Source organism: Antechinus flavipes, chromosome 4 (assembly GCF_016432865.1).
Source record: "Antechinus flavipes isolate AdamAnt ecotype Samford, QLD, Australia chromosome 4, AdamAnt_v2, whole genome shotgun sequence".
Lineage (NCBI taxonomy): Eukaryota > Metazoa > Chordata > Mammalia > Dasyuromorphia > Dasyuridae > Antechinus > Antechinus flavipes.
In genome coordinates, this window is record NC_067401.1 from 131,368,319 (window position 1) to 131,395,411 (window position 27,093).

General features: G+C 50.2%; 3 protein-coding genes across 5 annotated transcripts in view; all 3 read left to right on the forward strand.

Moving 5' to 3' along the window:
- RAB5C (RAB5C, member RAS oncogene family) overlaps window positions 1-2,635 on the forward strand; it is a 45,775-nt gene extending 43,140 nt beyond the window's left edge. Inside the window, exons 4-6 of the mRNA XM_051994457.1 lie at window positions 527-649; window positions 1,121-1,214; window positions 1,643-2,635. Of these exons, the coding sequence (XP_051850417.1) occupies window positions 527-649; window positions 1,121-1,214; window positions 1,643-1,758 (333 nt within the window). The 3' untranslated portion in view covers window positions 1,759-2,635. The remainder of the gene's footprint in view (window positions 1-526; window positions 650-1,120; window positions 1,215-1,642) is intronic.
- A 2,863-nt stretch (window positions 2,636-5,498) lies between these two features.
- Window positions 5,499-15,290, forward strand: KAT2A (lysine acetyltransferase 2A). 2 transcript variants are annotated; one of them, XM_051994452.1, is made up of 18 exons: window positions 5,499-5,963; window positions 6,506-6,629; window positions 7,202-7,347; window positions 7,450-7,539; window positions 8,000-8,181; window positions 8,464-8,655; window positions 9,638-9,744; window positions 9,977-10,087; window positions 10,303-10,439; window positions 10,591-10,799; window positions 11,214-11,340; window positions 11,829-11,939; window positions 12,521-12,664; window positions 13,440-13,554; window positions 13,794-13,830; window positions 13,925-13,988; window positions 14,194-14,278; window positions 14,411-15,290. In XM_051994452.1, exons 1-18 carry the CDS (start codon window positions 5,514-5,516, stop codon window positions 14,602-14,604), a joined length of 2,625 nt encoding a protein of 874 aa, XP_051850412.1. In that variant the 5' UTR covers window positions 5,499-5,513; the 3' UTR covers window positions 14,605-15,290. The 2 variants fall into 2 exon arrangements, with proteins under 2 accessions (XP_051850412.1, XP_051850414.1); XM_051994454.1 differs by lacking the exons at window positions 13,925-13,988; window positions 14,194-14,278; window positions 14,411-15,290 and having other exon boundaries at window positions 5,587-5,963; window positions 13,704-13,800.
- A 597-nt stretch (window positions 15,291-15,887) lies between these two features.
- On the forward strand, window positions 15,888-26,888 carry DHX58 (DExH-box helicase 58). Of its 2 annotated transcripts, none has more exons than XM_051994455.1 (13): window positions 15,888-15,996; window positions 16,279-16,454; window positions 17,524-17,725; window positions 18,016-18,206; window positions 20,252-20,368; window positions 22,668-22,794; window positions 22,916-23,107; window positions 23,205-23,461; window positions 23,831-23,980; window positions 24,531-24,692; window positions 25,594-25,784; window positions 25,998-26,094; window positions 26,541-26,888. In XM_051994455.1, exons 2-13 carry the CDS (start codon window positions 16,287-16,289, stop codon window positions 26,712-26,714), a joined length of 2,028 nt encoding a protein of 675 aa, XP_051850415.1. In that variant the 5' UTR covers window positions 15,888-15,996; window positions 16,279-16,286; the 3' UTR covers window positions 26,715-26,888. The 2 variants fall into 2 exon arrangements, with proteins under 2 accessions (XP_051850415.1, XP_051850416.1); XM_051994456.1 differs by having other exon boundaries at window positions 15,889-15,996; window positions 17,666-17,725.
- Window positions 26,889-27,093: the final 205 nt, after the last annotated feature.

Here is a 27,093-nt window from a genome sequence, read left to right on the forward strand (position 1 = left end):
CAGATTAGAACTCAGGTCCTCCTGACTTCAGGGCTGGTGCTCTATCCATTGCACCACCTAGCTGCCCTAAATCAATATATTAACATAATATATGTATATAACCTTTAGTTTATCTGTTATTTATCAATTTAAGTAGGCATTCCAGAAGATGACCTTAATCTCAACTTTCATCTTGGTTTTTAAAGTATTGTTGATGCTTCTTGTTTTCACTTGAATCATTTCAGACCTCTGCTCTCCCAGTTCTGGCCTGGATTAAATAAACTATTCAGCAAAATCAGCTGATACAGTGACTAAAGCTAGCAACACAGGTTGCAGTCTGTCTTCCACTCCAGAGCTTTTGCTTTCCAGATCACTCTTGCTTCTCTCTGTTGTATCAATGAGACATTGGATTCCTTGACTTTAAGTTCCGACTGCCCAAGAATGGGTGGGCTTTGGGATGTCAGTCAGTATCTCGGCTTGGTAGTAAATTCAGTGGTGGAGAACCTTTTTTCCATTCCTTTGGTAAGTCCCCTTGTCCCACCTCCAGGATACATTTGCACGGGCCAAGAACTGGGTGAAAGAGCTGCAACGGCAGGCTAGTCCCAACATAGTCATTGCACTCGCCGGCAACAAGGCTGACCTGGCCAGCAAGAGAGCTGTGGATTTCCAAGTGAGTAAAGGCTCCTCATCTTGTGTCCTCTTTCCACCTAAACTTGTCTAAAGTAAGAGCCCAGAGGCTTAAAGAAGGCAGCATGTCAAGGCTGGAAAGATTACTTCTACTCTCTAATCCTATATAAAGGGAATTTTGTCCCTTGTGTCTCCTTTCTCTTTGTAATGGATTTTCCTAGGGCTTGGAGGGAAGGAGGGGATTGAGGAAACCTTGGAGCCTTAGCTGTTTATACTATTTTTTCCCTAGGGATAGAAGAAAAACAAGTAGGATTGGGAATGAAGCTCATGAATATTTTGTGAGATGAATGGGAATGCTGAGTAGTCTTAATGAAAGGAGTCAAAAATTGCTCTAGTCAAAGGCTATTGCAGAACAAAAAATTTAGACCTAAGTACAAATTGGGGATGGGGGGTGGTAAAGAGAGAATACTTTGGAGTCTCTAACCAAGATAGCTTCTCTTTCTTTCTATCCAAGGAAGCACAAGCCTACGCAGATGATAACAGTTTGCTGTTCATGGAAACATCAGCAAAGACAGCAATGAATGTGAATGAAATTTTCATGGCAATAGGTGAGTTCCTTTGTATCCTCCCTTCCTGTAATATCAAATTGTATCTTGGGCCCAGTACCTTCCTGTCTTGGGTTCTCTAGGTCTTTTACTGTTTGTAAACGCTCTTTTCTTTAATGTTAGGTAAAATCTGCCCTTTTAATAGATAATCCCTGGTGTCTTGACCTCAAGAACAAAGCCAATAACCCAGAGCATTTATACTATTTTCTCATCTGCTACTCCAGTTATTTGGATCCTATGTCATCTAGAGGTCTGGAATGCCCTGTTTGCTTGTTGGGAACCAGCCATCACCCCTCTGAGGTTTTGCTTTTGCTCAGAAATCACCAGCTTAAAATTGAGGGCTACTATCAGAGCTCATGTGTCGAGATTTGGATTCAGCTAGGCATCCTGTCTTGGCATGAGTGGTTACTCTTTCTTCTTTCACCTTCCAGCCAAGAAACTGCCCAAGAATGAGCCCCAGAATGCACCTGGTGCCCCGGGCCGGAATCGGGGTGTGGACCTCCAGGAAAACAGCCCAACCAGCAGGAGCCAGTGCTGCAGCAACTGAGCACCCATTGCCCGCCCACTGCCCCCCACCTCTCCCTGCCTGAACAACCTGACTGGAATCCACTCTAACCAATCGCACTTAACGAGAGCGAGCCACCGCCATGGGGGGGGCCTGCCGTGATTTCTCCATATATTTTTTGATCGTAGGCTGGAGGGAGCTATTCCACCCGCACCTTTCTGTACAAATACTAATTCAATTTTAAGTCTTAAGTCACTTTTTTAATATATATGAACTTCAGCTCTTCCTACCCCACCCCTCTTATTCTTTTCTGGTGGTAGCTGCATGTCCCAATCCTTCTCCCTACCCTTGTATTTTTTAGGGGTGGGGGGATAGGGAGGTGGTTACAACCCTCCTGTCCCTTTTTCTGATTGGGAGAAATATTGGTAGCACCTCAGTCTCATTATATCCTTACTCACCACCTTGGAGTGGGTTTTGTTTATTTTGGGACAAAAGGAAAACCCTGGATGGGGAAGGAAACTAGGAGAATTTTCCCTCAGCTGGTTCTTATTGGGGCCACCCTACTCTTTTACCCCACCCCACTGACTCACAGCACAGAGAGAAACAGCATTATTATGGCAGCCAAGAACCCTTTCCCCAAATCTCCTGCTACCACCTGGACCTCTGGCTCTGAGCCCTATTTTGACCAAATCATAATGATGAGTATTTGGGGGGGAGGGGGGAAAGGGAACGAACCAACTTTTTCTGTATTTTGTATTGTATGTTTTCTTCAACATGTAACCAATCAGTATCTTGTCAATATAGTACACCGATCGACCTCTCAACTTGACTCTTTATTTGTTTTAATATTGTTCTTCTCTGTTATTTACAAGCACATCCTAGTAGCTTCTGAGATGAATAAAAATGCTATATATATATATATATATATATATTTTTTTTTTTCAATTAAGGGAGAAAGTGTTTTCCCACATCCTGAGCCAGAAAAAGGTAATGTCACATGAGAAGTGGGCTTAGATGGTACCTTTGAATTATCTTTTCCTCAATTTCCTCTTCACCAGGGTTCTGTGGCTCATAGAAGCAGTTTTGGGTCTTCTGGAACTTTTGATTTGACAGAAGATGCTAACCAATCCTTTCTCTCCACCCCTCCCCATCTTCCCTTATTTTCTTGGAGCTATTTGGAAAGTAGTTGGTTGTCAGTGAGATGTCTTCTTGTTTAGCCAAAAGAACTAAGAGTTTCACATCTGCTTTACCTCTTGTTAGCTTGATGACTAGCTCACCCCTTCTTTTTCTAAGGCCTCCTAACTCTCATTGGAAGTAAATATATTTGCAAAAATCTGAATTCAGGACCAGTGGCTGTTCTCTGGTGGAGGTGCAACTACTGCCTCCTTGGAATCAGATCAATTTTAGTATAAGGTATTGGGAAGTGGGGAATTAACTACCTCTGTTTAGACTGAAAAAAGGGAATACTGGATCCATTCCCTTGAAGAACCATCCCCAGAGCCAGCAAACTCCTGGAAAGCTTTGCAGGCCTGCACCAAGGGATCTAGTTCTCATCTGGGAAAATGGGAGTATTGGTTTTTGATCTTACTGTTCTCACACTAGGAGTGGTAAACAAGCCATGCAGATAGAAACCCTCCTGAATGGGGGAAGAATCAGATTAAAATTTAATTGGGAATTTTTTTAAAAGAAAAATACATGGTTAAACATATATTTTAATTAATTAATTATTTTAATGTTTTAATTGAATATTTTAAATTGAAATCAATATACAGCCTCAAAAAAAGTAAAGTACAGTACAACATAGGTATTATCTTTTTAAAATGAAATGTACAGCCCTAAAGAATCCTCATGTAACGATTAGGATGTCCCTGATTCTATTAAAGTTTGATATCACTAGGAAATTTAAAGGGCAAAAAGGCCTTAACTTCAGCTCTTTGATTACAGTAATCCCCCTATAAATGTGTTGTACCTAGGCAAGGGGATGGATTGAGTCTGTTAACTGATTTGTTTTTGCTGCTTTCTGCCTCTTTCCACTCCCCCTTACACTGTGTACTCTGCCGACTTTTCTCAGATCTATCCCAGCATTTGCCATGTCCTATAATCAAGGGAGTACTTTCCCAGTACTTGGTAGGTCTTTCTATGGAGATTTCTAAGCAAAAGGATCTTCTAACAAGTATTCCTTTCTGATATTTCCCATCTGTCACTGGAATTCAACCTATCTTTCTGAAACTCCAACTTCATCAAGGCAGTTTTGAGTGTTTTTTCTAGAGAATGTAGCCAAAAGTTATCTGTGTAATCTCACCATTCTTTCTTCCCCTTCTCTCCACTTCCATGAATGACCGCGGTCAAAGACAGTTCCTATACACATACTTTTTCAGATTGCTTTCTAAGAATTCCACTATCAGCAGAGATTTAACCTTTTGATCTTCAAAGTCCAAGCTGCTGGCACTCTAGGGTTTCTCTTGCTCCATGTGCCTGTTTCTGGAGGCCCAAGATGCAAGTTTCCCCAACTGGATCTAAGTGGGAAGGGGGAGGCGGCAGCAGCAGCAGCAGTTTGGTACATCGGTCAGCTATGCCTTCCAAGATCAGAACACTTTGGAGACTGGCTCGCATTGGAAGCGTCTCTGGTCTCCCATCATTATCAAGGAGGCTGAAGCTATCGACCTTCAGATTCAGCTGGTACTTGGCTGCTTCTTTCTGCTTCCTGTGGTCCATCAGCCTCTGGGGCTCCCTGGCACCTTCCTTGGGCTTCTCTGATCTCTTCACCAGCAGGACTCACGCCCCAGACCCTGGTGGGTTCTCATTTAGAAGCCGGCTGCGATTGCTTGTCCTTCGTTCTCCCAGGGGACCACGAAATCAGGAAGGTGATGCGGACATGCAAGTGAATCGGAGTTAAGAGAGGGAAGGCTGGGCAAGATCAACTGCCTCACACTTTCCTCTCCATGGCCGGGGAACCTGAAACATCCCAGCTGAAATTTATGGCAGGTCCCCACAAGGCTCCAATTGCTCGGGATTTGTCCAAGCTCCTCTATCTCACTCGTGCTGCTCCCGTTTGTTACCTCCCGGACTCGCCTGAATGCTCCAACTTTTATCTAGGCTCCAGTTTATTTTTCTGATCCTTTCAGAAGTTTCAGCCCCTTCATCCCCACTTCGTTTTTAAAAAGTTGAGAGGAGTAGCCAAGACCATTCTTAGAGAAGCTCTGAGTCAGAGGAGGGGTCCCAGGCTCCCTCAGGGAAGTCTCGCGTCCAAGTCCAAGACCCGACAGAACTGAGAACTGGGGGACCGTACCTCGAAGAGACCACTCTCCCGTCCCCTCCTCAATAATCTGTTTCTCCAGAGCTCTTCCAGTCCTGTCTGCCTTTTCTTCTCTCACCCCCCCCTCCCCCTGCCCCTCCCGTCCCAAGATTTTCCCCCGCGCAGGTAATGCCTTGCCCGTCAGCACAGTCTCACTCGCACCCTGTTCCCAGCTCTCCCAGCCTTTGTAGGGCCAAGAAGCCGGGTGGGAGTGGGGCATGAACTTGGTCCCACAGAACAAAGGACTTCCCCAACCTGCGTCTCTAAACCATTTAAGGCGAGTGGCCTAAAGACAAAGGCCAGGCCATCCCATGATGGAGAAGGGACACTGAGCCTGGGGTCTGGGGGAGAAAAAGAACAATCTTCGTTAGCTTGCTCTCCGGGGTCATCAGACTCCAAAGGACTTGCGGGGGGCGCGGGGTAAGGGGGGAGGGGGCCACAAAACGGAACCCGGAAGTAGGTCCCGGGACAGGCGGGAGCTGCAGAGACTACGATTCCCGCCATGCCACGGCGCTTCGGCGCATGCGCAGTGGGCTCCGGGCGGCCCATGCGGCCCTTGGGCTGGGTGCGCCTCGCAGCGCCGCGCTGCGCCGCGCCGCGCTGCGCAGCGGGGAAGGCTATGGCGGAGCCGGCGCAGGCCCAGGCCCAGGTTTCAAACCAAACCCAGGCCCAGGTTCAGGCCTCTCAGCCCCGGAGCTTGCAGCCTCCTGCTCCGGCTCCGGCCGCGGCCCCGGCCCCGGCCCCCACTCCCGGCCCAGGCCCGGCCGCGGCGCCAGCCGGGGTCCCTGGGACCGGGACTCCCGGGACAGGGAGTGGGGCGCCTGGAGCCGGGGGGGATCCAGCGCGGCCTGGCCTGAGCCAGCAGCAGCGTGCCAGCCAAAGGAAAGCGCAGGTCCGCGCGCTGCCCCGGGCCAAGAAGCTGGAGAAGCTCGGGGTCTTCTCGGCCTGCAAGGTGAGGCGGGGCCTTTGGGAGCGAGGGGCGGGGTCTGGGGGCGGAGCCTGGGCAGGAGGGGGTCTGGACCCCCCCAACACACACCCTCTCAGTACACTATGCAACCATCACCTGAAGATGCCCTCTAGAAGCCTCCCCTCCCCCACTTTTTTGGGAAGTGAAGCTAGAGTGCTTCTGACAATAAGCATTTTTTAAGCTCTGGGCCTTCCAAGAGGCAAAAGACAGCCCCTGCCCGCTAAGCGCTTACAATCTGATGGGGAGACTGCATGCTGACGACAACCTAGGAACGAGCTCCATGCAAGTAGAAATAATTAGTAAGGGGAAGGCACTGGCAGAGAGGGGCCTAGAAATGCTTTCCTTTAGAAGGTGGGATTGAGGGAGGGAGAACATTGCTGGCATGGGGGACAGGCAAGGAAAGTGCCAGGACCCAAGAGATGGACTGTCTTGTTCAGGGAGGCCAGTGTCAACCTGGAGACAGGTAACTCAGATAAGGAGCCCAAAGGCTGGGTGTTGAGTGTGGTTTCTACCTCCTTACCTGCCAGGCTAATGATGCTTGTAAGTGTAACGGCTGGAAGAACCCCAAACCTCCCACCGCCCCCCGCATGGACCTGCAACAGCCTGCGGCTAACCTAAGTGAGGCCTGCCGGAGCTGTGAGCACCCCCTGGGTAAGGGGCAAGCATGGGGACACCTGAGGCCTGCTAGCATGGATGGGGAGGATAAGAGAAACCCGTGGTCGTCTGGGCCGGGTGGTCATTGTCGGGGCCCAAAGTGAATGGATTTAGGTGGCCCTATCTTAATTTCCCAGCAAGACTAGAGATAATCCTTAAAGAGGGAGATGGAGCACTTGGGATGTGCTTCGGTGATCCCTAAACAGCAAGCTTAGAGCACAGGCATGTGATGTGAAAGGATGTGCTAGGGGATTGGTATCAAACTCAGGTAAAAGCATCCTTCAGAACTTGGGTAGACTTAGAGAAAGAAAATCGTAAATTAACAGTATCTTTGTTTTATTCTGCTTTTATTTTGATAGATATTTTCCAGTTCCATTTTAACTTCTGCCAGAGGTTGGAGGGTTAGCGTAGCAGAACAGCTGTGATCTCACCAGATTTAAAGAAACCAATCCATTTGGCTGGTTTTGTGGTTCCAGAGGGAAAAAAGAGGAGCCCCTCCCCATTTGTTGGAAGGAGCAGAGTCTTTAGTGATTGCCTCATCATCCTCCTGTACTCTTCCTTCCCTGCAGCTGACCATGTGTCCCACCTGGAGAACGTGTCTGAGGATGAGATCAACAGGCTGCTGGGGATGGTGGTGGACGTAGAGAATCTCTTCATGTCTGTACACAAGGAAGAAGACACAGACACAAAGCAAGTTTACTTCTACCTCTTCAAGGTGAGCTTAGTTGGGCGTGGGGATGAGGGTGAAAGAGGATGAAGGGGTTTGGGAGAAGTAGAGACGGAAGAGCAAGAAACCTCCAAAATCTGTCTCCCACAGCTTTTGAGAAAATGCATCCTACAGATGACACGTCCAGTAGTGGAGGGGTCACTGGGAAGTCCCCCCTTTGAAAAGCCGAATATTGAGCAGGTGTGTCTGGGGTCGGGGTAAGGGGTAGAGAGATGTTACTTCCCCAAGAAATGGGTGAGGATGGTGATGGTGGTGAGCTATGGGAGTGATGTGTCTAAGGGGCCTGTTTTGGGAAGAACACTGGTGAGCTAGAAGGCAGTAAAAGCTAACTTGAACCATGCGAAACAGGGATCGGCTGAAGGGTCTGTCTTGAATGGATATCTTTTAGAAGAGGGATTAGCTGTGTTCTGCTTGGCTCCAGCGTGCAGAACCAGGAACCATAGGTGCTGGAGAAAGGCAGCTTTAATTCCTGAGGCAGGAAAGACTCCTTACTCGAGCTCTCCTAAGTAGCCTCTGGAAGTAGTGGGGGGTCCTTTTTCTGAGTGCCCTGGGCTGGACATTTTGGGAAGGAAGGAAGGAGGTGTTGGGTGGGGGTGCTGCCAGCCCTCTCCAGTGCTTACCTCACCCCCATTTCTTGAAGGGCGTACTGAATTTCGTGCAGTTTAAGTTCAGCCATCTGGCTCCAAGGGAGCGACAGACAATGTTTGAGCTCTCAAAGATGTTCCTGCTCTGCCTTAACTACTGGAAGCTAGAGACTCCTGCCCAGTTCCGGCAGAGGTCACAAGGTGAAGATGTCGCCACCTACAAGGTCAATTACACCAGGTAGCTCCTGGGGGAGCTTCATTCTAAGGGGAATGAAGACTGGAGGCTTTGGGGAAAGGGAGGAACAGTGATGGGGAAGGACCAGGTGACTGTCTGGGGTCCTTCCTTAGATGGGATCAAAGAGCTGCTGTTAGACGTTCGTATGCACGTAGGTTTAGGCCTGGAAGTGACCCTAGTGGTCACCTTGTCCATGGAGATGGAGGAGTCTCCAGAGATGGAGCCAGGAGACCACCCCAAATCCCCTGGGTTCAGCGGTTTTTTCCACCCCCTCTTTCTCTCCAGGTGGCTTTGTTATTGTCACGTTCCACAAAGCTGTGACAGCCTGCCCCGTTACGAGACAACTCATGTCTTTGGGCGCAGCCTGCTTCGATCCATCTTTACTGTTACCCGCCGACAACTGCTGGAGAAGTTTCGGGTGGAGAAAGACAAACTGGTGCCTGAGAAGAGGACGCTTATCCTTACCCATTTCCCCAAGTGCGTTGATCCATCTTGGCAGAATTTGTCTGTCCCTTGTCATTCAAGCCCCTCAGATCTTCTTCCTTGCCTTCCCACACCTTCGCCACCTTGTTCTTTTCTGTATTTTTGGTAACCAGTTTCCAGGTGAAGCTCTATTGTTCTTATTTCTAATATGTTTCTCACATACTGTTCCTTTTTTTCGTATTAACTCATGCCCTATTCCTCATTTGAGATAAGCCTTGAAGAGCACTTCTTGCAGGAAGGTTTTCTAGGCTAATTCCAGTTGTACTCCCTCTAATTCTTCCAGCAATCTCTCCTCGCTCTTGTAGTGACAGTTCTGTCAGCTGCTAGTTTCTCTGGGTCTCTTCTGGTTATGTATCCTTTTGTCCTCCACGTCCCCTAGTGGATGGAGACCATCCGTGTCTGCCCCATCACCTGGGGTGCTCTATGAGGACAGTGTCTCTTTCTCCCAAGGCATTGATACTTCTGTAGCGTGGGGTCCTATCTCCCTCTGATTGCTCTTCCATAGCCCATCACTACAGTGTGCCTTCCCAGGGTCTGGGCTTTTGAGCTTGGATGACAAAGAGTTCTAGGAATTATAGCTTGAGAGCTAGCAGAGACCTCAGATATCATCTAGTCCAAATTCCTTTTACAGTTGAGAAAACTGAGGTTCAGACTTGCTTAAGGTCACATATAGCTAGGAAGAAGCAGTAGAATATAAGCTTTTTGAGCATGAGAATGTTGATTTTTTTTTTTTTTTTGGCTTTGAATTCTTAGTGCTTGGCACTTTATTGGTGCTCAGTAATTGCTTGTTGAGTTGATTTGAAGTCTTCTAGTTCCAAATCCAGTGTTCTCTTTACTGTACTGTGTCATGGTAGCAATTCTGAAGGGAACAGTGACTGTTAGTGACCATCCTGGTCGGGGGTGGGGAAGCAGTGATTGGTCCTCATAGACCCTTTGTTCTTGGGGAACACATCTTGTGACTTGACTTGTTCTCCAGGTTCTTGTCCATGTTGGAGGAAGAGATCTATGGGGAGAATTCCCCTATTTGGGAATCAGGATTCACCATGCCTGCCTCAGAGGGGCCACAATTAGTGCCCCGGCCAGGTACCTAACTTTGTAAGGCTCCTAATCCTATTGGTGTCCAAAGGGTAGGGCCCCTCTGGGTTAGATGGTGGTCAAATTGAAGGGAGGCGGGGATTGGGGGCCTTATATTGGGAAAGGAGGTTTGAGTTTCTCTTTGAGAGGTCAGATCCCTTCAGGAAGAGATGTGGTTGGAGGGACCAATTGGTTCTCAACCCTAATATCTTGCTCTCTACCATACGTGCCCTTCATTCAGCCACTGTCAGTGCTGCTACTGTGCCAAGTGCCCCATTATTCACCCAAAGCCTGGGTGGCAGCAGCAGCAGCTCCCTTGGTCTGGACCCTGGAGGGGCAGAGCCCATGCCAGGTGAGTGTACACTGTTAACATCTGGTTCTTCCAGCTGGACCACATCTTTCCCTCAGCTAACACTCTGCCCTTCCTTTGCATGGTCCCCCTCCATTACTTTTCTCTCCAAGGCTTTCTGTTTTCTCCATTTCCTCTTTTTGCCCTGTCTGTCTCTTTGAACATTTCTAGTTCTAATGGATCTCTCTCTTCCTCTTCCTTCCCACTTCCTGTCCTAGGTGAGAAGAGGAAGCTTCCTGAGAACCTGACCCTGGAAGATGCAAAGCGGCTTCGAGTAATGGGAGACATTCCCATGGAATTGGTTAATGAGGTCATGTTGACCATCACAGACCCTGCGGCCATGCTTGGACCTGAGGTATTTGGGAGCTGCTGATCCTGTGAGATGGGGAGGGAGTGATCAGTCTTAGCTCTGGCATCTCTGTCAAGGCAAGTAGGGCTAATCCCCTTCATGTTGGGGAGCCCTAACTGTGTCTCCTCTGCTGCTCCTTCTCTTCTTCCCACCCCAGACCAGCTTACTCTCAGCCAACGCAGCACGGGATGAAACTGCTCGGCTAGAGGAACGTCGTGGGATCATTGAGTTCCATGTCATAGGAAATTCCCTGGCACCAAAGGCCAATCGGCGTGTGCTGCTCTGGCTAGTGGGGCTGCAGAATGTTTTTTCTCACCAGCTGCCCCGGATGCCCAAAGAGTACATTGCCAGGCTTGTGTTTGACCCGTGAGTCACCCTTGGCTTTTTGACCCTGCTCTCTGACCCCTAGGAATGTCCTCATCCCTCCATTTGCTCTGGAAGGGCCCTTCTAAAGAATATGCATGACTCCTAAGTTCACAGAGTGATCCATATGCCCCAGGAGAGGGCTCACCCCTGTGACCCTTCCATTCTCCAGTCCTGACCCCACTTTTCTAGAGATGGTCCTTCTGACCTCTCACCTGATCCCATGGACAGAGGGTGGGGAAGAGCTCCTCCCTGGTGGCCCCAGGAAGGCTGAGAGGTCGGCCTCCCCATTTGGAGGCCACCCGGCCAGGGCAGCGAGTTGAGGGGACTTGAGCCTTAGTGAAGGGTTGTCAGGAGCAGTGACAATGCGCCCCCCACCGATTCTCCCCTTCCCTACCTCCCCTTCCCTACCCCAAGGAAGCACAAGACATTGGCCCTCATCAAAGATGGACGGGTCATTGGGGGAATCTGCTTCCGAATGTTCCCCACCCAGGGCTTCACGGAAATTGTCTTCTGTGCGGTCACTTCCAACGAGCAAGTTAAGGTGAGACCCTTCAGCCAGGAGTCTCCTCCTGGCCCTCTCCCTCCTTCCTGTCTCTCCCCTGCCCCTCAGCTTTTCTTCCCTGGCGTTCTCAAACCCTGCCAGACCCGCTTCATGCCAGCGAGCCTTTGGGAAGCCCCGGCTGTGGGTTGGGCACCTGTTTAGGGTGGAGGGAGGGAGACAGAGACACTCTGCTGGGGGGCACCCAGGCCCAGACCAGTCAGGGAAAGCTGCCCAAGGTCAGAGAGGTTTGGGGTTGGCTAGAGAGTGCTGACAGGGGAAGGGTCTCTCCGCCTGTGCTGGAGAGCATGGAGAGCAGGAGTGTCCGCCACGTGCGCAGCTCCCTGACTCCCCTGCCACGTGCTGTCTCCTTGGCTCTGGCCCCTCAGTCACCTCTCCTTCCTCTTCCCAACTGCTCCCTTGCCCCGGGATGCCAGTTTCCCTGCTCTTCCCTCGAGGGAGCTCCTCACTGGGGACGCATCTTCCCTTAGGGATATGGGACTCACCTCATGAACCACCTGAAGGAGTACCACATCAAGCACAACATCCTCTACTTCCTCACCTACGCAGACGAGTACGCCATTGGCTACTTCAAAAAGCAGGTGACTGTAGACTCTGCTCCCTGCCCCTAGCTTGCTCGGACCTTTCCCTTTGGCACGAGTGGAGGTTTGGCCCCCCTAAATTTCCCCGAGAAGAAGTGGGGAAGCCCTCTCCTCCTGTCCTCAGGAGCTGTCATGGAGGGTGAGTCCTTGTGGCCTGCCCTGCTGAACCTCAGCCTCCCATGCCCACCAGTAAGGTCCAGAAAGTGCAGGTCTTTTTGGAGGGTGCGGCCTTGGGGCGCATCTGACCAATCACGGATTGGCCACCGTGCCCAGGCCCCGAATGGAGATGCAGGGTGAGTACCTGGTCCTCGGCCTCAGGCGCACACCTTCGGCTGGCATGGGGCTTGGATTTTTCTCTGGTCTTACGGGGTGGGAACCTTTTGGAAGTTCTTTTCATGGCTGCAGTTCAGCAGCTAATTTTAAGCGGAGTTTTGGAGATTTGCCTGGAGTGACGTGATTAGTGTGTGTGGTGGGCCATTTAACGAGGGTTCCTCACTTTAAAACTAGCTCTTGGTTCCTGTTCCTTTACCTACCTCCTTGGTTGATGACAGCTGTGTTCATTGACGGTGTGCCTCTCCCAGGGTTTCTCCAAGGACATCAAGGTTCCCAAGAGTCGCTACCTGGGTTATATCAAGGACTATGAGGGGGCCACATTGATGGAGTGTGAGCTGAATCCCAGGATTCCCTACACTGAGCTTTCCCATATCATCAAGAAGCAGAAAGAGGTAGCTGGGAGCAGGGGGCATGTTGTGGGAGGCTAGAATTGTGAAAGAGCGTAAGGGAATGGAGCACAGTGTTCAGGGACATTGCAGAATTCCACCCTGGAGGTCCCATCCAACCAAGCCTGATGCCCTGCTCCTCATCTTTTTTTGTGTCTCCAGGTTTTCTGTGCCACCTCACATGTTTGCTTTGATGAACATTTACCCCTTTCCCCACAGTTGAGTTTAGGATTTATTTACAAATAGTCAAGCCTGCTTGCAGGACGTTCAACTTCATAGCCTAAATTCCGTCATTCTCTAACCCTTTGGAGTTTGGGAAGCCCCCACGAATTCAGGAAACCATCTTTGGTCTTTCTTCTACCCTTCCCTCCTTCCTCCCAGGATACCTGGAAGGAAAAGGTGAGAGAGAGCTTAGGTTCCAGCCCTCCCAGGAGGCTTTGGAGACAGTCTTCACTGCCTTCGTTTTGCCCCTCTGTGAGTTAGCCAGCAGCCTGAATAGTAAAATGACATGTGCCCTGAGAGAACTCCTTTCCCTCCCAAAGCTGCTATGTCACAACAGCTTCGGCTTCAACTCTCTGTGCTGTTGGTGAAAGGTGGGGGTCCGTGTAAAGTCACCTCCACCCTCCCAGCCTGTTGGACTCGAAGGGTCTCTAAGTCGCCTTCCCTGTCTAAGTCCTGAGAACCCACGGCCCTTTGTGGGAAATGAAGAGCCTGTTGTCCCTGGGAGAGGCGGTTGGGGGAGGAGGGAAGCTGAGGCCCTCTTCTACTTCTCGCCCTCCAGATAATCAAGAAGCTGATTGAGCGCAAACAGGCTCAGATTCGCAAGGTGTACCCGGGGCTTAGCTGCTTCAAGGAGGGCGTCAGGCAGATTCCTGTGGAGAGTGTCCCTGGCATCCGTGAGTGGGGGGGTCACAGGGCAGCACCAGGGAGAGCCCGTGGGGGTGGGGGACAGTTGTTACTGAGGCAGGATCCTGTACTGCTTTGGGAACCAAAAGATGGGGCATGTGGTTCTTTTCCTAATCCCACTCCCTACCCTCCTGCTCAGTTTCCAGAGACATTCTGGGACAAAGCCTGTGACCGTGATTCGTTTCCATTTTGCCTATCTTAACTATGAAACCCTGCCCCCACTTTTTAGGTGAGACAGGATGGAAGCCGCTGGGGAAGGAGAAAGGGTGAGTGACAAGTGGAGTGGAAGCACTGGGGACTGGGGTGGTCAAGGGGGCCACAGAGGGCTTCAGACTTTCCCTTTTCCCTGTTCCTGCCCAGGAAGGAGCTCAAGGACCCTGACCAGCTGTACACAACCCTCAAAAACCTGCTGGCTCAGATCAAGGTATGGAAGACACCAGTCTTCTCTCCCCACTCCCATCCCCAAATAGCACTAGGTTTCTGGGCCATAGGGTCGGGGTTAAGATGGAGCCATTGCATCGAGTTACCTTTCCTGGAGAAGGGAAGCAGGGGGATCCTCTTTTGATTTGCTTTGTTAGCCCTGCCTCACTTCCTTCCAAGTCACTTGTCCCGTTCTTTTCCCTTTGCAGACCCACCCCAGTGCCTGGCCCTTCATGGAGCCTGTGAAGAAAGCAGAGGCTCCAGATTATTATGAAGTCATCCGTTTCCCCATTGGTGAGACCGCTGGTCACCTCTCTGTCCTCAGCTTTCCCTTCTCCCCTCAAACCTGTGCTGCGCCCCCAGGCTCCCCTCTGGATGAGGCACCCTCCCTCCCAAAGCATCTTACATGCATCTCCTGACCCTTAGACCTGAAGACCATGACTGAGCGTCTCCGGAGCCGCTACTATGTGACTCGGAAACTCTTTGTGGCTGACCTGCAGCGGGTGATCGCCAACTGCCGGGAGTACAACCCCCCAGACAGCGAATACTGCCGCTGTGCCAGCGCCCTGGAGAAATTCTTTTATTTTAAGCTAAAAGAAGGGGGGCTCATTGACAAGTAGGGGGACCCCTGCGGGGGCTTTGCAACCTACCTGCTACTCCCTAGCCCCCAAACTTGGGGCTCACTGATAAATCAGGGGACCATTGGGGGCTCCCCAAGCTCCCTCCCTGAACTGGGGATGCTCATTGACAAGTAGGGAGACCACTGGGCTCCCCAACCTGCCTCCTCTTCAGCCTCTTGACTTTGGGGGTTCATCACCAAGTAGGGGATTCTCCATAGGAGCTTCCTGATTTGGGACTCATCAAGAAGTAGGGGGCTCCCAGCCTGTCTCATTCCTTCTTTCTCCGTTAAATTCTGGAGTCCCCCCCAGACCCTTCCTGCATCCCTTCCACCTGTGGGAGGAGTGGGCAGAGGGGATGTTCTTCCATGACTCTTGGAATTTTCCCCACCCCTAGTGTAGGTTCTGGTCCTCACCCCAACCCTGCTCCCGCACCACAGCATCTTGTCTGCCCAAGAGGAGGGCATGTCACAGCGGCAAGGTTCTCAGTCGGAGTGGGAGGGCCCTGCGGGTTGGGGCCCCTCTGCAGCCCAGGCCCCCTGCCCTCAGGCTTTGGAGCTTAGGAATGGGTGGGGCTGTCACATGGGGGTCCTCGTCCAGCCATCTACTGTTCCCTTGGAGGGATTGTTCCCTCTGCATTTGCCCCACTTGGGGAACAATAAAACTCTGAGGTTGTTGGTTTTTTCCAATGGTTTGTGGCTTGTGCTTCATGTCCCCATGCCCCTGGTCAGCAAGTCCTTCTCCCTTGATGGTGGAGTCCATCACCCATCCTCCCATAACCCTGCAGCCGCCTCTCCCGCCTCCCATTCCCCTTGGACACTCTCTTCTACAAGATCCGAGAGCTTTGCCTGGTCGTGTTTCAATCCCATTAGTTTCCTTTTCCAATAAAACTAGTAAGATGACGAGGACAATGGGAGGCATCAGAAACTTGGTCCATTTGTTTCTGGATCTAGGCTGGGGACTTTTTTGAAGGAAAAGCCAAGTTGAGAATGGGGATGGTTCCGAGGTTAGCAGAGAACTCTGACCTTAGCTGGTCTCTGTTAGTGAGGGTTGGGGCACTGAGGTCAGCCCCCATCCCCAGAGGACAAAGTCAGGCCCAGGGGGGTTGGAGCTAAGGCCGGTCTTGCTTAAGCTTGGGCCCCTCCAGATGTCTGCTCTCCGGTGCACCAGCCCAAACCAAGCTTGCTTAGGCTAGCCCCGCCTCTCGCAGGCTCTCACTGATGTCTGGCCAACTCCTCCCTATTGCTGAGTTTCTCTTTCGTTTCCTGAGCTGAGAGGAATTGGGCTGGAACAAGAGGTGCTGTCAGCAGCTTAGAGGTTCACACGGGGGACTGGGGGAGCTCGGGGCGGGCCTGGGACTTCTCTCCTTTGGAACAGAAGAATCCAGAATCCCAGGTCTGTATTCTGTCCTTGACCTCCAGCCCTGTTTCCCCTAGTGTGTCCTGTGCAGCTCTGGGCTGAGGTCCTAAGGCAGGGCTGGGCTGGAACAGCCAGGGTAAAAGTGATTTTCCTAGTACCTTTTCCTCCAGTGCGGGCTGGAGGTAGGAGAGAAGGTCCAGAGGGATGGAGGGCAGGGGGTGGGAATGGGAGGGTAAAGTTTGAGATCTGGGAGAGGGTTACCTTAAGTAGAATGCAATGAAGAGTCAGGTCCGGTCTCCCCTCTCTCCCTCACCTAAGCCCCAGGAATGGAGCTCCGGCCATATCAATGGGAGGTGATCCTTCCTGCCCTGGAGGGCAAGAACATCATCATGTGGCTACCCACGGGCACGGGGAAGACCAGAGCCGCTGCTTATGTGGCCAAGAGGCACCTGGGCATGGTGGACAGGGCCAAAGTGGCCGTACTGGTCAACAAGGTGATACCCCAGGACCCATCCCGTGACTCATCGAGTCCTCCAGCCAACTGCACCTCAAACTCCTTGGGCTTTCCCTCAGAAATTCTGTGAGGCCCCAGATCTAAATTCTGCTACCCTGAACTACAGACCAGAAATTTAAATACCATATACATGGCTCTAGAACATTAGGTCCTAGTATTTAAAATTTACTGAGTGCCCCTCACAGGGCAGGGCCTGGGTTGCTATGGTGCTGCAACGGCCAGGGAGGGGAATGAGCTCTCCATTTTCCTGCCTCTCCATCCTTATCTCCTAATAGCTCCTCTCCTCATCTCCACTAGGCAGCATTGGGTGGCTCAGACACTTCCTTACCTTAGTCTCGGCAGCTTCAGTTTCCTCATCTGTAAAATGGAGTTAATAATGCAGTACCCTTTGTTGTGAGGATCAAGTGAGATTTAAAAACTACTATTATGTAATAATGAACTGTAATAGATTTAAAGTTTGCAAACCTTAAAACACTAAGTATTTTTACTTTTATTACTACGACTGCCAGTGCTAGTATTACTACTGCTACAACTAGGACTGCTACCACTATTGTTATTTCTAGTACTAATACTACTACTGCTAGGACTGTTACTTCTACTGCTAGTAATACTTCTAATAGTAACTAGTAGTATACTGCTGCTATTACTACTAGCACTACTACAGTTACTATAACTACTACTGTTATCACTATTACTATGACAACTACTGCTACTGCAACTACTAAACTACGCTATTATGTTCTACCCATTTTCTTTGAAGGACTTTGTAGTATAAGGGAGTCAGAAGACCTGGATTTGAATACCAGCTCTTTTCTTACTGGGTGATCTTTAGTAAATCACTTGACATGACTAGGTCTCAGTTTCTAAATCTATAAAATAGGAACCAGTATTTGCACAGCCTATCTCAAACAGGGAGACAAAACAAAGCCCTTTGTAACCTTGGAGCATTATAGAAATATGGGGTTTTTTATTCCTGTTGAACACTTTACTCCTCTCGCCCTCACCACCTATTTTCCTGCTCCCATTTCCACATCTTCTACACTTCCAAGGTGCACCTGGTGACGCAGCACAAGGAAGAATTCAGCCAGATGCTGGGTCCCAAGTGGAATATTGTCACAATGAGTGGAGATGGTGGGTTCCGGGCTGGCTTTGGATACTTGGCCCGCAGCAATGACCTTGTTATTTGCACAGCTGAGCTGTTTCGTTTGGCCCTGATCAGTACTGAGGAAGAGGAGCATGTGGATCTCAGTGGTCAGTAAAAAGGGGAGAATGGAAGATGATGCCCTGGTGGGACTGGGGGACAAAAAGCGTTTGATGTACCTCTGAGTTTTACACTGAAATCACTCTTCCATTCCTCACAAAGCTGATTGATATCCCTTATAGGGAGAAGGGTCCCTGCCATGTGCTTCTTTTGCTATTTCTGTTGAGTTGAATCTCCCCTAATCCATAATATATCCCCATTTTCAGCTGACCATTTCCCTGATTTCTTTCCTTGCATCCATACCCTTTCATTTGACACCCTCCCCCATCTCCCACTTTAGCCTTCTCCCTCCTGATAGTGGATGAATGTCACCATACCCAAAAGGACTCTGTCTACAATGTCATTTTGAGCTATTACCTGGAAAGAAAACTTCAGGGATCCAGGAACCTGCCCCAAATACTGGGTCTCACAGCTTCACCCGGAACTGGGGGAGCCTCCACCTTGGAGGGGGCCAAAAACCACATCCTACAGGTCAGTCTGTAAGGAAACCCCTTAAAAATGCTTCCTTTAATACTGGCCCCCAAAATATTCTAATTCCTCCCTTCAAGATCTGGCCGTGCTTTTGAATCCTTCACTTGGCCCGCATCCGCTGAGATTTCCCTAAAGCCTTCTCTTCCCATGCTTGCCCTGCCAGGTAGGTCAGTGCATCCTCTTCTCTAAGCGCGCAATCCTAATCACAAATCTTGCCACTGACTAGCATTCTGTGATGGTATTCAGAAACCTCTGTCCAAATCTTGACCCCAGAGCTTATTAGCTGCGTGACTGGGAGCAAGTAAATTATCTTCTTTGAACCTTACTTTCTTCATCTGTAAAATGGGTATAATTATACTACCTACCCACAGAGGATAATGCGAGTAGATAAATGTGAGTAGATAAAATTTTCAATGGATCAGTCAATGAACTTATGAATGCTTACTGCTTCCATTGATAGCTAGGTGGAGCCACTAGATGGTGCTGTGGGTATAGCAAAGGATATCATTGCTTTAGGTTTGATGTAACTGGCCTTTACTCCCCTGTCCCTCTTTTCTTTCCTCCACCCACAGTCTAGTGAGAAATTCTTAGTCTTCATTTCCTTTTAGACCCTTCTTTCCCATCTGTCCTCCGGGGTGAGAGTTTATTTTGTTCAGGACAAACATCTCCTTTAATCTATGCTTCCTCTAATTCCCTCTTCTCCCTTTTCCCTCCTATTCCCCCACTGAATGAAATGCATTTCTATGTCCAGCTGTATATATAGAGTCTTCCCTCTTTTGATGAGTTCATATACAGGGGTCCTCCAACTTTTTAAATAGGGAGCCAGTTCACTGTCTCTCAGACTGTTGGAGGGCCGGACTATAGTAAAAACAAACACTTTGTTTTTTGAGCGTTTAAATAAAGAAACTTTATAGCCCTGGGTGAGGGGGATAATGGTCCTCAGCTGCTGCATCTGGCCCACGGGCCATAGTTTGAAGACCCCTGAGTAAAGTTCAGGTGCTAATTGTTCACCCAGTCATTCTTCCTGATTATAACAGGGTTCCATTTGTACATCTTAATTAGATTCGTCTGAGATTATTTCTCCCATCATTCACCTTCCTTTGCCTCTCTCTTATTTATTTTTGCTTTGTGGATTATTATCATCCTGAATGGCATTTAGACAGGACAGATTGCTACCCTGTTCTTAGAATTTAATATTCTGTGGATTCTTGCCCAGGAGGACAAGATAACTGCTTTTGGAAAAAGGTTGGAAAAAAACAGCAAGATGTGAGCTCATCCTCTTCAAATTCACTTTAAGAATACTCAGAACACCTGCGTTTGCAGACAGGATGATGGGGAGGACTTTGTGCCTTATGCTGCTCCTCCATCACGATTATACTGATGATTTAAAATAAAGCGAGGCAGTGGGGAGTAGTAGATTAGGTGCTGGACCCGACTCTGGAAGACCTGGTTCAAATCCTGCCCCACTTTCTAGCTGTGTGGCTCTGAGTAAGACCTTTGACCTCTCTAAACCAACTCATATTTGAGAATGGAGGGAGATCCCCTCACTAGACCACAGTGGATTTACATGTGTACGTGGATACAGACAATATATATTATATATCATTTTTATGTTTAGGTATACATAATATGAGTGTAGTGTTATCATACACAAGTGTATATATGCATGTCGTGTTACACACAGGTGTATGTAGATATGTACATGCACATATGTGTCATTTATCATTGGGAAATTAAAATCATTATCTCTGTCATTTGAAAGAGGGCGGCACTAGCAGCAGAGGGAAGGAGAAGATATTAGGGAAGCCCCGCCCTATGTAGAAGGTGCCTTGGATGAACTAGGGATTCTAAGGGGTGGGTGTGAGCAGGGAGTGTACTCAGGCATGGGGAGGGGCCTGCACAGACTCAGAGAGTGGAGCGCCCACGGAGGCGGGAGCGCTTAGAGGATCAGCTGGGCCGGGAGGGAGGGGCAGTCGCAGTGATGAACTCTTGGCTCTGGTGGGGTGCGTCCCCACCCAGATGGAGTGGTCTCCTTCCCCCTCCAGCTCTGCGCCAACCTGGACATCTGCCGCATCATGTCGCCCCAGAAGTACTATGAGCAGCTGGAGGAGCTCAGCCCTCAGCCCTGCAAGCGCTATGACCTGAGCCAAGAGCGGAACCCGGTGGGTGCAGAGGGATGGGAGGGAAGCCGGGTGAAAGATGGTGAGGGGGGGGAAGCCCCCGGGGCTGGGCTTCAAAGGAAACTCTCCACTCCCCTGTCCCATGTCTGCTCTGGGAAAGGGGCACTAAGTAGTGGAGAGGAGGAGTAAGAATACTTTGGGAGCGGGCACAGCCCAGGAGTCAGGAGGCTCCGAGTTCAAATCTGGTCTCAGGCACATAACACTTACAGCTGTGTGACCCTGGGCAAGTCACTTAATCCCAGTTGCTTCAGAAAAAAAAAAAAATTGAAAAACCAAGATAAATTTGCACCGATTCTTCTAGTAGTAAGAAGAGTCCAAGGATATGCTAGAGCCAGCTGTACCACTTGGGAGAACCAATCTATTCATTTTCAGAACTTATACCTTAGAAATCAGCAATTTATGTTAATTGATTGTCTAGACTTAAGAAAGTGATGGAGAGAATATCAGTGATACAGATTAAAAATGGGTCCTGCATCCATTTTTTCCTCTTGGAGAGTCAGTTGTTAAATATTTTCCAGCATACCCCTGGACATCAGGTATTAGTACAGACCTGAAAACGATTGATGGCCTTTAAAGAGCCATAGCTGAGCAAGGGCTCTAGAAATCAACCCTTTATTACAGAGGAGAATACCGAGTCCCAGGGAGGGCAAGGAGCCTGCCTGGGGGTTAAATTACTGACAGAGTCTGGGTTTCCTGGTGCCTAACTCATACTCTCTGTCCCTCTCTCTCTCTGCCTTTTAGAATGGAGACTGGGGGAAGGAAGTAACAAGGCCGATAGGTGCACTGGGGAGTGCTTTGTTCTTCCTTTTGTCCCCCTTTTTTTGTTGTTGAGGCAATTCAGATTAAGTGGCTTGCCTAAAGTTATACAACCAGGAAATGTCAAACTCCAGTTCTCCCAACTTCAGGGCTGGTGTTCTACCTGCTCTGCCACCAAGCCACCCTTGCTATTTCTTATCAATACACATTTTAAAAAAAATTTATGTTGATTTTTTGTTTGTTTGTTTTTCATTTCCAAGCGTATCCTCTCTTCTTCATCCAGAGAAACCCAAAAGAAGAACGTTGGGGGGTGGAGGGACGATGAGGGTGGAGCTCACACACGGAATCTGACAGTGTGGGCCATGTTAGCCACAGTTTCCCATTTGTGTAAAGAAGGGAGGGTGGGACGTCTACATGTGTGTGTATTGCCTCTCTTTTTTTCAGTGCTCTAGATTACAAGCTCCTAGAGACAGTGATTATTTCATTTATGTCTGGTAGAATTTAATAAATACTAATTAACTGATGATGCTAGGAAATCCTGTCCTATGTGGCACTTGGGCCTGCCTGTGGCACCTGTTAGCTGTGTGATCCTGGACAAAGCACTTAGCTTCTCTTTTAGCCTAGACTAGGGCTTCCTAAACTTTTTCCACTTGTGATCTCATCTCACCCAAGAAATTTCTTTTTTTTTGTTTGTTTTTTGTTTTTAATTTTTTAATAACTTTTTATTGACAGAACCCATGCCAGGGTAATTTTTTACAGAATTATCCCTTGCATTCACTTCTGTTCCGATTTTTCCCCTCCCTCCCTCCACCCCTTCCCCCAGATGGCAAGAGTCCTTTACATGTTGAATGGGTTGCAGTATATCCTAGATACAATATATATGTGCAGAACCAAACAGTTTTCTTGTTGCACAGGGAGAATTGAATTCAGAAGGTAAAAATAACCCGGGAAGAAAAACAAAAATGCAAGCAGTTTATATTCATCTCCCAGTGTTCTTTCCCTGTCACCCAAGAAATTTCTACACAACCCGGGGTATATAGATATAGAAAATATATATATATACAAATTAAACATTTATTGATAATAAACTATAAAGAAATTTATTTAAAAACAATTCTTTGGCAAAAAAAAGTTTACCATTTATTAGAGATGAAAGCAAATTTGCATACCACCGAGATGGATTGCTTGTTTATTTTTACATAAAAGAAATAAATCACGGTGGAATATTTGAGGCTTTTTACTGTTGCCCAATTTTTCTAGACTCCCACATTCAGTTACGATGAGGTCACCATCCACAGTTTAAGAACTTTTGCTCTAGGTGATTCCTTAAGCCTGAGTTTCAGATTAAGAGCTGGAATGCCTGTATTTGGTTGGGGCAGCTTCCCAGGAGAGACTCAGTTTCTTGCTGTTGTTTCTTCTCTCACCCCAGGTTGGATGTTCCTCTCCCTGGCCTATGGGTATGTTTCCCTGTATGTTTTGGGGGTGGGGGAGTGGGAGCCTCTACTTACACTCCCTGCCTTCCCAGGACCCATTTGGAGACCTTCTGAAGAAGCTCATGGATAAAATCCAGGACAAACTCGAGATGCCAGAGCTGGGCCGGGACTTTGGGAGCCAGAGATACGAGCAGCAGGTGGTAGAGCTGAGCAAGGCAGGTGAGAGGCAAGGCGAGGAGGCCGGGAGGGGCTGGCTCTGCCCCCCCCCCCCGCCCCCACCACCCGGAGGGCCTTCTGACCTGGACCCCTGTCTCTCCCCTTTGCCCCTGGCCGTGGCCAGCTGCGGAGCAGGGCCGCCTCCAGCAGCGAGTGTTTGCCCTTCACCTGCGGAAGTACAACGACGCGCTGCTCATCCATGGCACTGTCCGGGCGGTGGATGCCCTGACCTCGCTCGGGAGCTTCTACGCTGAGGAGCAAGTGACGAAGATCGGAGTCCTCCCCGCTGAGGGCTGGCTGCTGCAGCTGTTTGAGGGTGAGTGGGGTGATGGGGACAGGGGCAGCCTTGCCCTGGAGCCCCGGACCCCTCAGGCGGCCTCCCCTGGCCATCAACGAGCATCTGCCCTTCACAGAGCACAAGGAGGCACTGGCTTTATTGGCGAGTGATACCCACTCTGAGAACCCCAAATTGGAGGACCTGGAGCAGATTCTGCAGGAGCAGTTCAGTGCCCTTGGGCCCTCCCGGGGCATCGTATTTACCCAGACCCGGCAGAGTGCTCACACTCTCCTCCTCTGGCTCCAGGAGCGGCCCACACTACGGCAGCTGGGCATCAAGGCCCAGGTGCTGACCGGGGCAGGCCACAACAGCCAGATCACCCACATGACCCAGGTGCACATCTGTGTGTATGGGAGTGGGGGAAAGGGTGGGGGAAAGGATCCTGGAGAGGGGAAGGGCCAGGGGCTCCTGGGAAGAGGAATGGAGCCAGGGGAGAAATGGGGAAGGGGAAAGGCCTGGAAGGGCCTTAAGCCTGAGAGAAAGGAAGAGAGCGGCAAGGGGACACCGAGGGAGGTGACCAATGGCCAGAAGAAAGAAGCAAAGGTTTAAAGGCCACTGGCAGAGCCGAACAGAGGAACAGTGACAGTGAGGGAGTTGAAGAGGCATTAGAGGGGAGGGATTCGAACCCAGGTGGAAGTGGGACAGATTCAGTCAGTCTCAGACCAGAAGAGCTCCCCTTACATCCTGTCTTCCATCCCCCAGAGAGAGCAGCTGGAGGTGATCCAGAGATTCCGGGCTGGCACAGTGAACCTGCTGGTAGCCACCAGTGTGGCTGAGGAGGGGCTGGACATCCCTCAGTGTAACGTGATAGTGCGCTACGGCCTCCTAACTAATGAAATTTCAATGATGCAGGTGCCTTCTCTGTCCCAGAAGAACCCCCTTCCCATCCCTCACCTGTCCAGCCCCACCCCTGCGAGATCCGCTCCCCTGTATCTCCTCTTTGAGATATTCTAACAGATCCCACAAAGGCGGCTCTTCTGGGATTCCCCTCCAGGCTGGAATTTTCCTAATTGACCTCTTCCCACTCAGGGTTTTTAGGGGCTCCACCACACCTTGAGCTGTAATTAGGGATTATTGTGCCCTCCTCAGGTGGGGATGTGGGCGGGTTAAGAACACTCCACCTCAAGTTGTCATTTTGGCCAGAGAGCCTCACCTGTGCCCTCTCTTCGGGGCAGGGGATGGGGGAGAAGGAGGCAGTGGGGGGAAGGCATTAAAAAGACAACATCCTGGTCGTCATAGTCCTGGCCAGGAAAGGGAATGACAGACTGGAGGGCTTTAGTGGGGAGAAAGGGAGCCTAACCTGGCCCTGCCCTAGCCATAGACCGCCAGGGGATTTGTCACGCTGGGAGTCCCTTCTCCGTCCCTTAGGGCAGTGCTCCCAGCTCCCTGACTTCTTCCCCAGGCACGGGGCAGAGCCCGGGCAAGCCAGAGTGTGTACTCGTTCGTGGCCAGCCAAGGGAGCCGGGAGCTGCGCCGGGAACATACCAACGAGGGTCTGGAAGTCTTGATGAAGAAGGCAGTGTCTGCGATCCAGAGAATGGAAGAAGCCGAGTACAAAGCCAAGGTCGGGAGCAGAGGGGGCGGTGGGGAGTGAGGGGCCAGGCAGAAAGGCGGCCCCTCGCTCCCCACAGATTTCTCTTTTTCCTCCCTTCTCGGCTTTTCTGGGTCACGCCTCTTGGCCTGACCCTAGGGGGAGGCCCTTTGTGTAGTCAAGAGGAGGGTGTGATGGGTCAGCTTAGAAAGGAGGTCCGATCTCGGAGCAGTGTCCAGAATGAGCCCCCAGACCCCATCTGGGAGAGCGCCGTGTCCAGGTTTTTGAGCCCCACTTCAGTGTCCTTACTACCAGGACTTGTGCCCCTGACCCTGGCCGCCCTGCACCACGCCTTCCCCAAGCTCCAGCAGGCACTTTCCCTAGGAGGGCAGAGGGAGTTCTGGCCCTGCTGCCCGCTCCGAGAACCCGAGTCTGAGGGAAGCAGCGTCCGGGCTGGGTCTCCCCGGGGAGGTCCTTCAGCCAGGGATGATTTTGGCAAACTGGAACTCATAACACAAGGACAGCCTGATATCAGGGTGTAGGAGAATCAGTGAAAGAATCGGGGAAATCACCCCCAAGAAGAGCAGATCCCTGGGGGAAGGGGGACAGGTGTGATTCAGGTATTTGAAGGGAGAAGAGAGATTAGACTCACTTGGAGCAGGCGAACAAAGAGATTTCAGCTCTCTATAGAGAGCAGCGTGGACTGGGGCAAGAGGTCGTGAGGTCTCCATCCCTAGCTGGGGAAGAGTGAGGAACAGGAGCTGGCGAGAGGAGGAGGAAGAAGGGAGCCTGGAAGGGAGAAGGGAAGGGGCTGGCTAAATGAAACGATCCAGATCCTTGTAAGGGAGGTGCAGGAGAACCCAGGGTCGGTCTCTTTTTCCTCCAAAGTTGGGGCCCGGGATGCTGACCGTGTTCCTCCTCTCCTCTACCCCAGATTCTGACCCTGCAGCTGGAGGCTTTGACCCAGCGCAAGGTCCAGGCTGCCAAGAAGCTGGATCAGAGAACTGAGTTCCAAGCAGACACAGTGAGGCTTCTTTGTACCAACTGTGCAGAGCCTGTGGGCTATGGCAGTGACCTGCGGAAGGTGGAGGGGACACACCATGTCAATGTGAACCCCAACTTCATGTGAGGCACTTTAAGGAGGGGGGGCTGCCTGAGGATGGGAAGGGACATGGAAAGGAAAGGAAAGGAGGATGGGCAGATTGGATGGATCTGGGAAGGCACCAAGTGGGGCCCCTGCCAGGGCAGGTGTCCGCCTAGTGTAGAAATGAGAGGGAGGAGGTGTGGGGGAGAAGGAAAATAGGGGAGTTGTACTGAATCACCTTGGCACCTTATCAGCTTCTACTACAAGACTTCCCTCAAACCTGTAACCATTGACCGGACCTTCAAAGACTGGCAACCTGGGGGTGCCATCAGCTGCAAGAAATGTGGAGAGGTGGGTGCAGGGGGGACCTTAGTCAACAGTTTCCTATGGACTGGAGCAGGTGCTCCTTACTCTTTTATCTGTCCTGACCTAGGTGGAAGTTGGAGGATACGGAGGAAAAGAGAATGAGACTACTTTTAGAGACAGGATGTTAAAATGTGTCAGTGAGTGACCCATGGCCTGGAGTGCTCAACTCATCTGCCTGAATTCCCATCTAGCTGTGTGACCCTGGGCAAGACACTGATTGCCTAAAAAAAAGTTTACTACTTATGGCCTGTGTGACTTTGGGCCCAAGTTTTCTCATTTGTAAAATGACAGCAAAAGTGGTCTTAAAAGTCCTTTTCAACTCTGAATCCTCCAATCTATCCCAGCTGACCTCTTTCCTAAATTATCCCCTAATCTCATACACTTCCCCCCCACACACACACATACACATACCTGTTTTACTATGTTCGCAGGCCTGGGGTCTGGAGATGATCTATAAGTCAGTAAAACTGCCCATCCTGAAAATCCGGAGCCTGGTGTTAGAGACCCCCCGGGGGCGGCGGAAGGTGAGTCAGTGGTCCAAGGTGCCCTTCCAGGTGGCTGACTTGGACTACCTCCGGGACTGTGACTTCCAGCTAACCAGCTGAAGATGGCCCCAACTCACCAACCATTGTCCAGCGATCCTTTGACTTTACCCTCTGCCTCTTCGAGGAGGTGGGGATTGGAGGGAGACCTGTGTCTATCTGAACAGCCCTTCTTTATCAACACAAACACTCCCCTCTCTTCTGGTATTGTGTGTGAATAAATAACTTTTTCGTGGAGCTAGACTCCTTTTCTCTTTAGCTCAGAGATTTGGGCAGGACTTGGGGGGGAAGGATAATATGGATTTTGGAGTCAGGACCTGAGTCGGATCTCATTTCTGCCATCTCCTAGCATAGTGGTCCTCAAAGTGTAGAATTGTTGGGGTCTCTGAAACCCTTTCAGAGGGTGTACAAATTCAAAATCATTTTTTATTTCTAACATAGT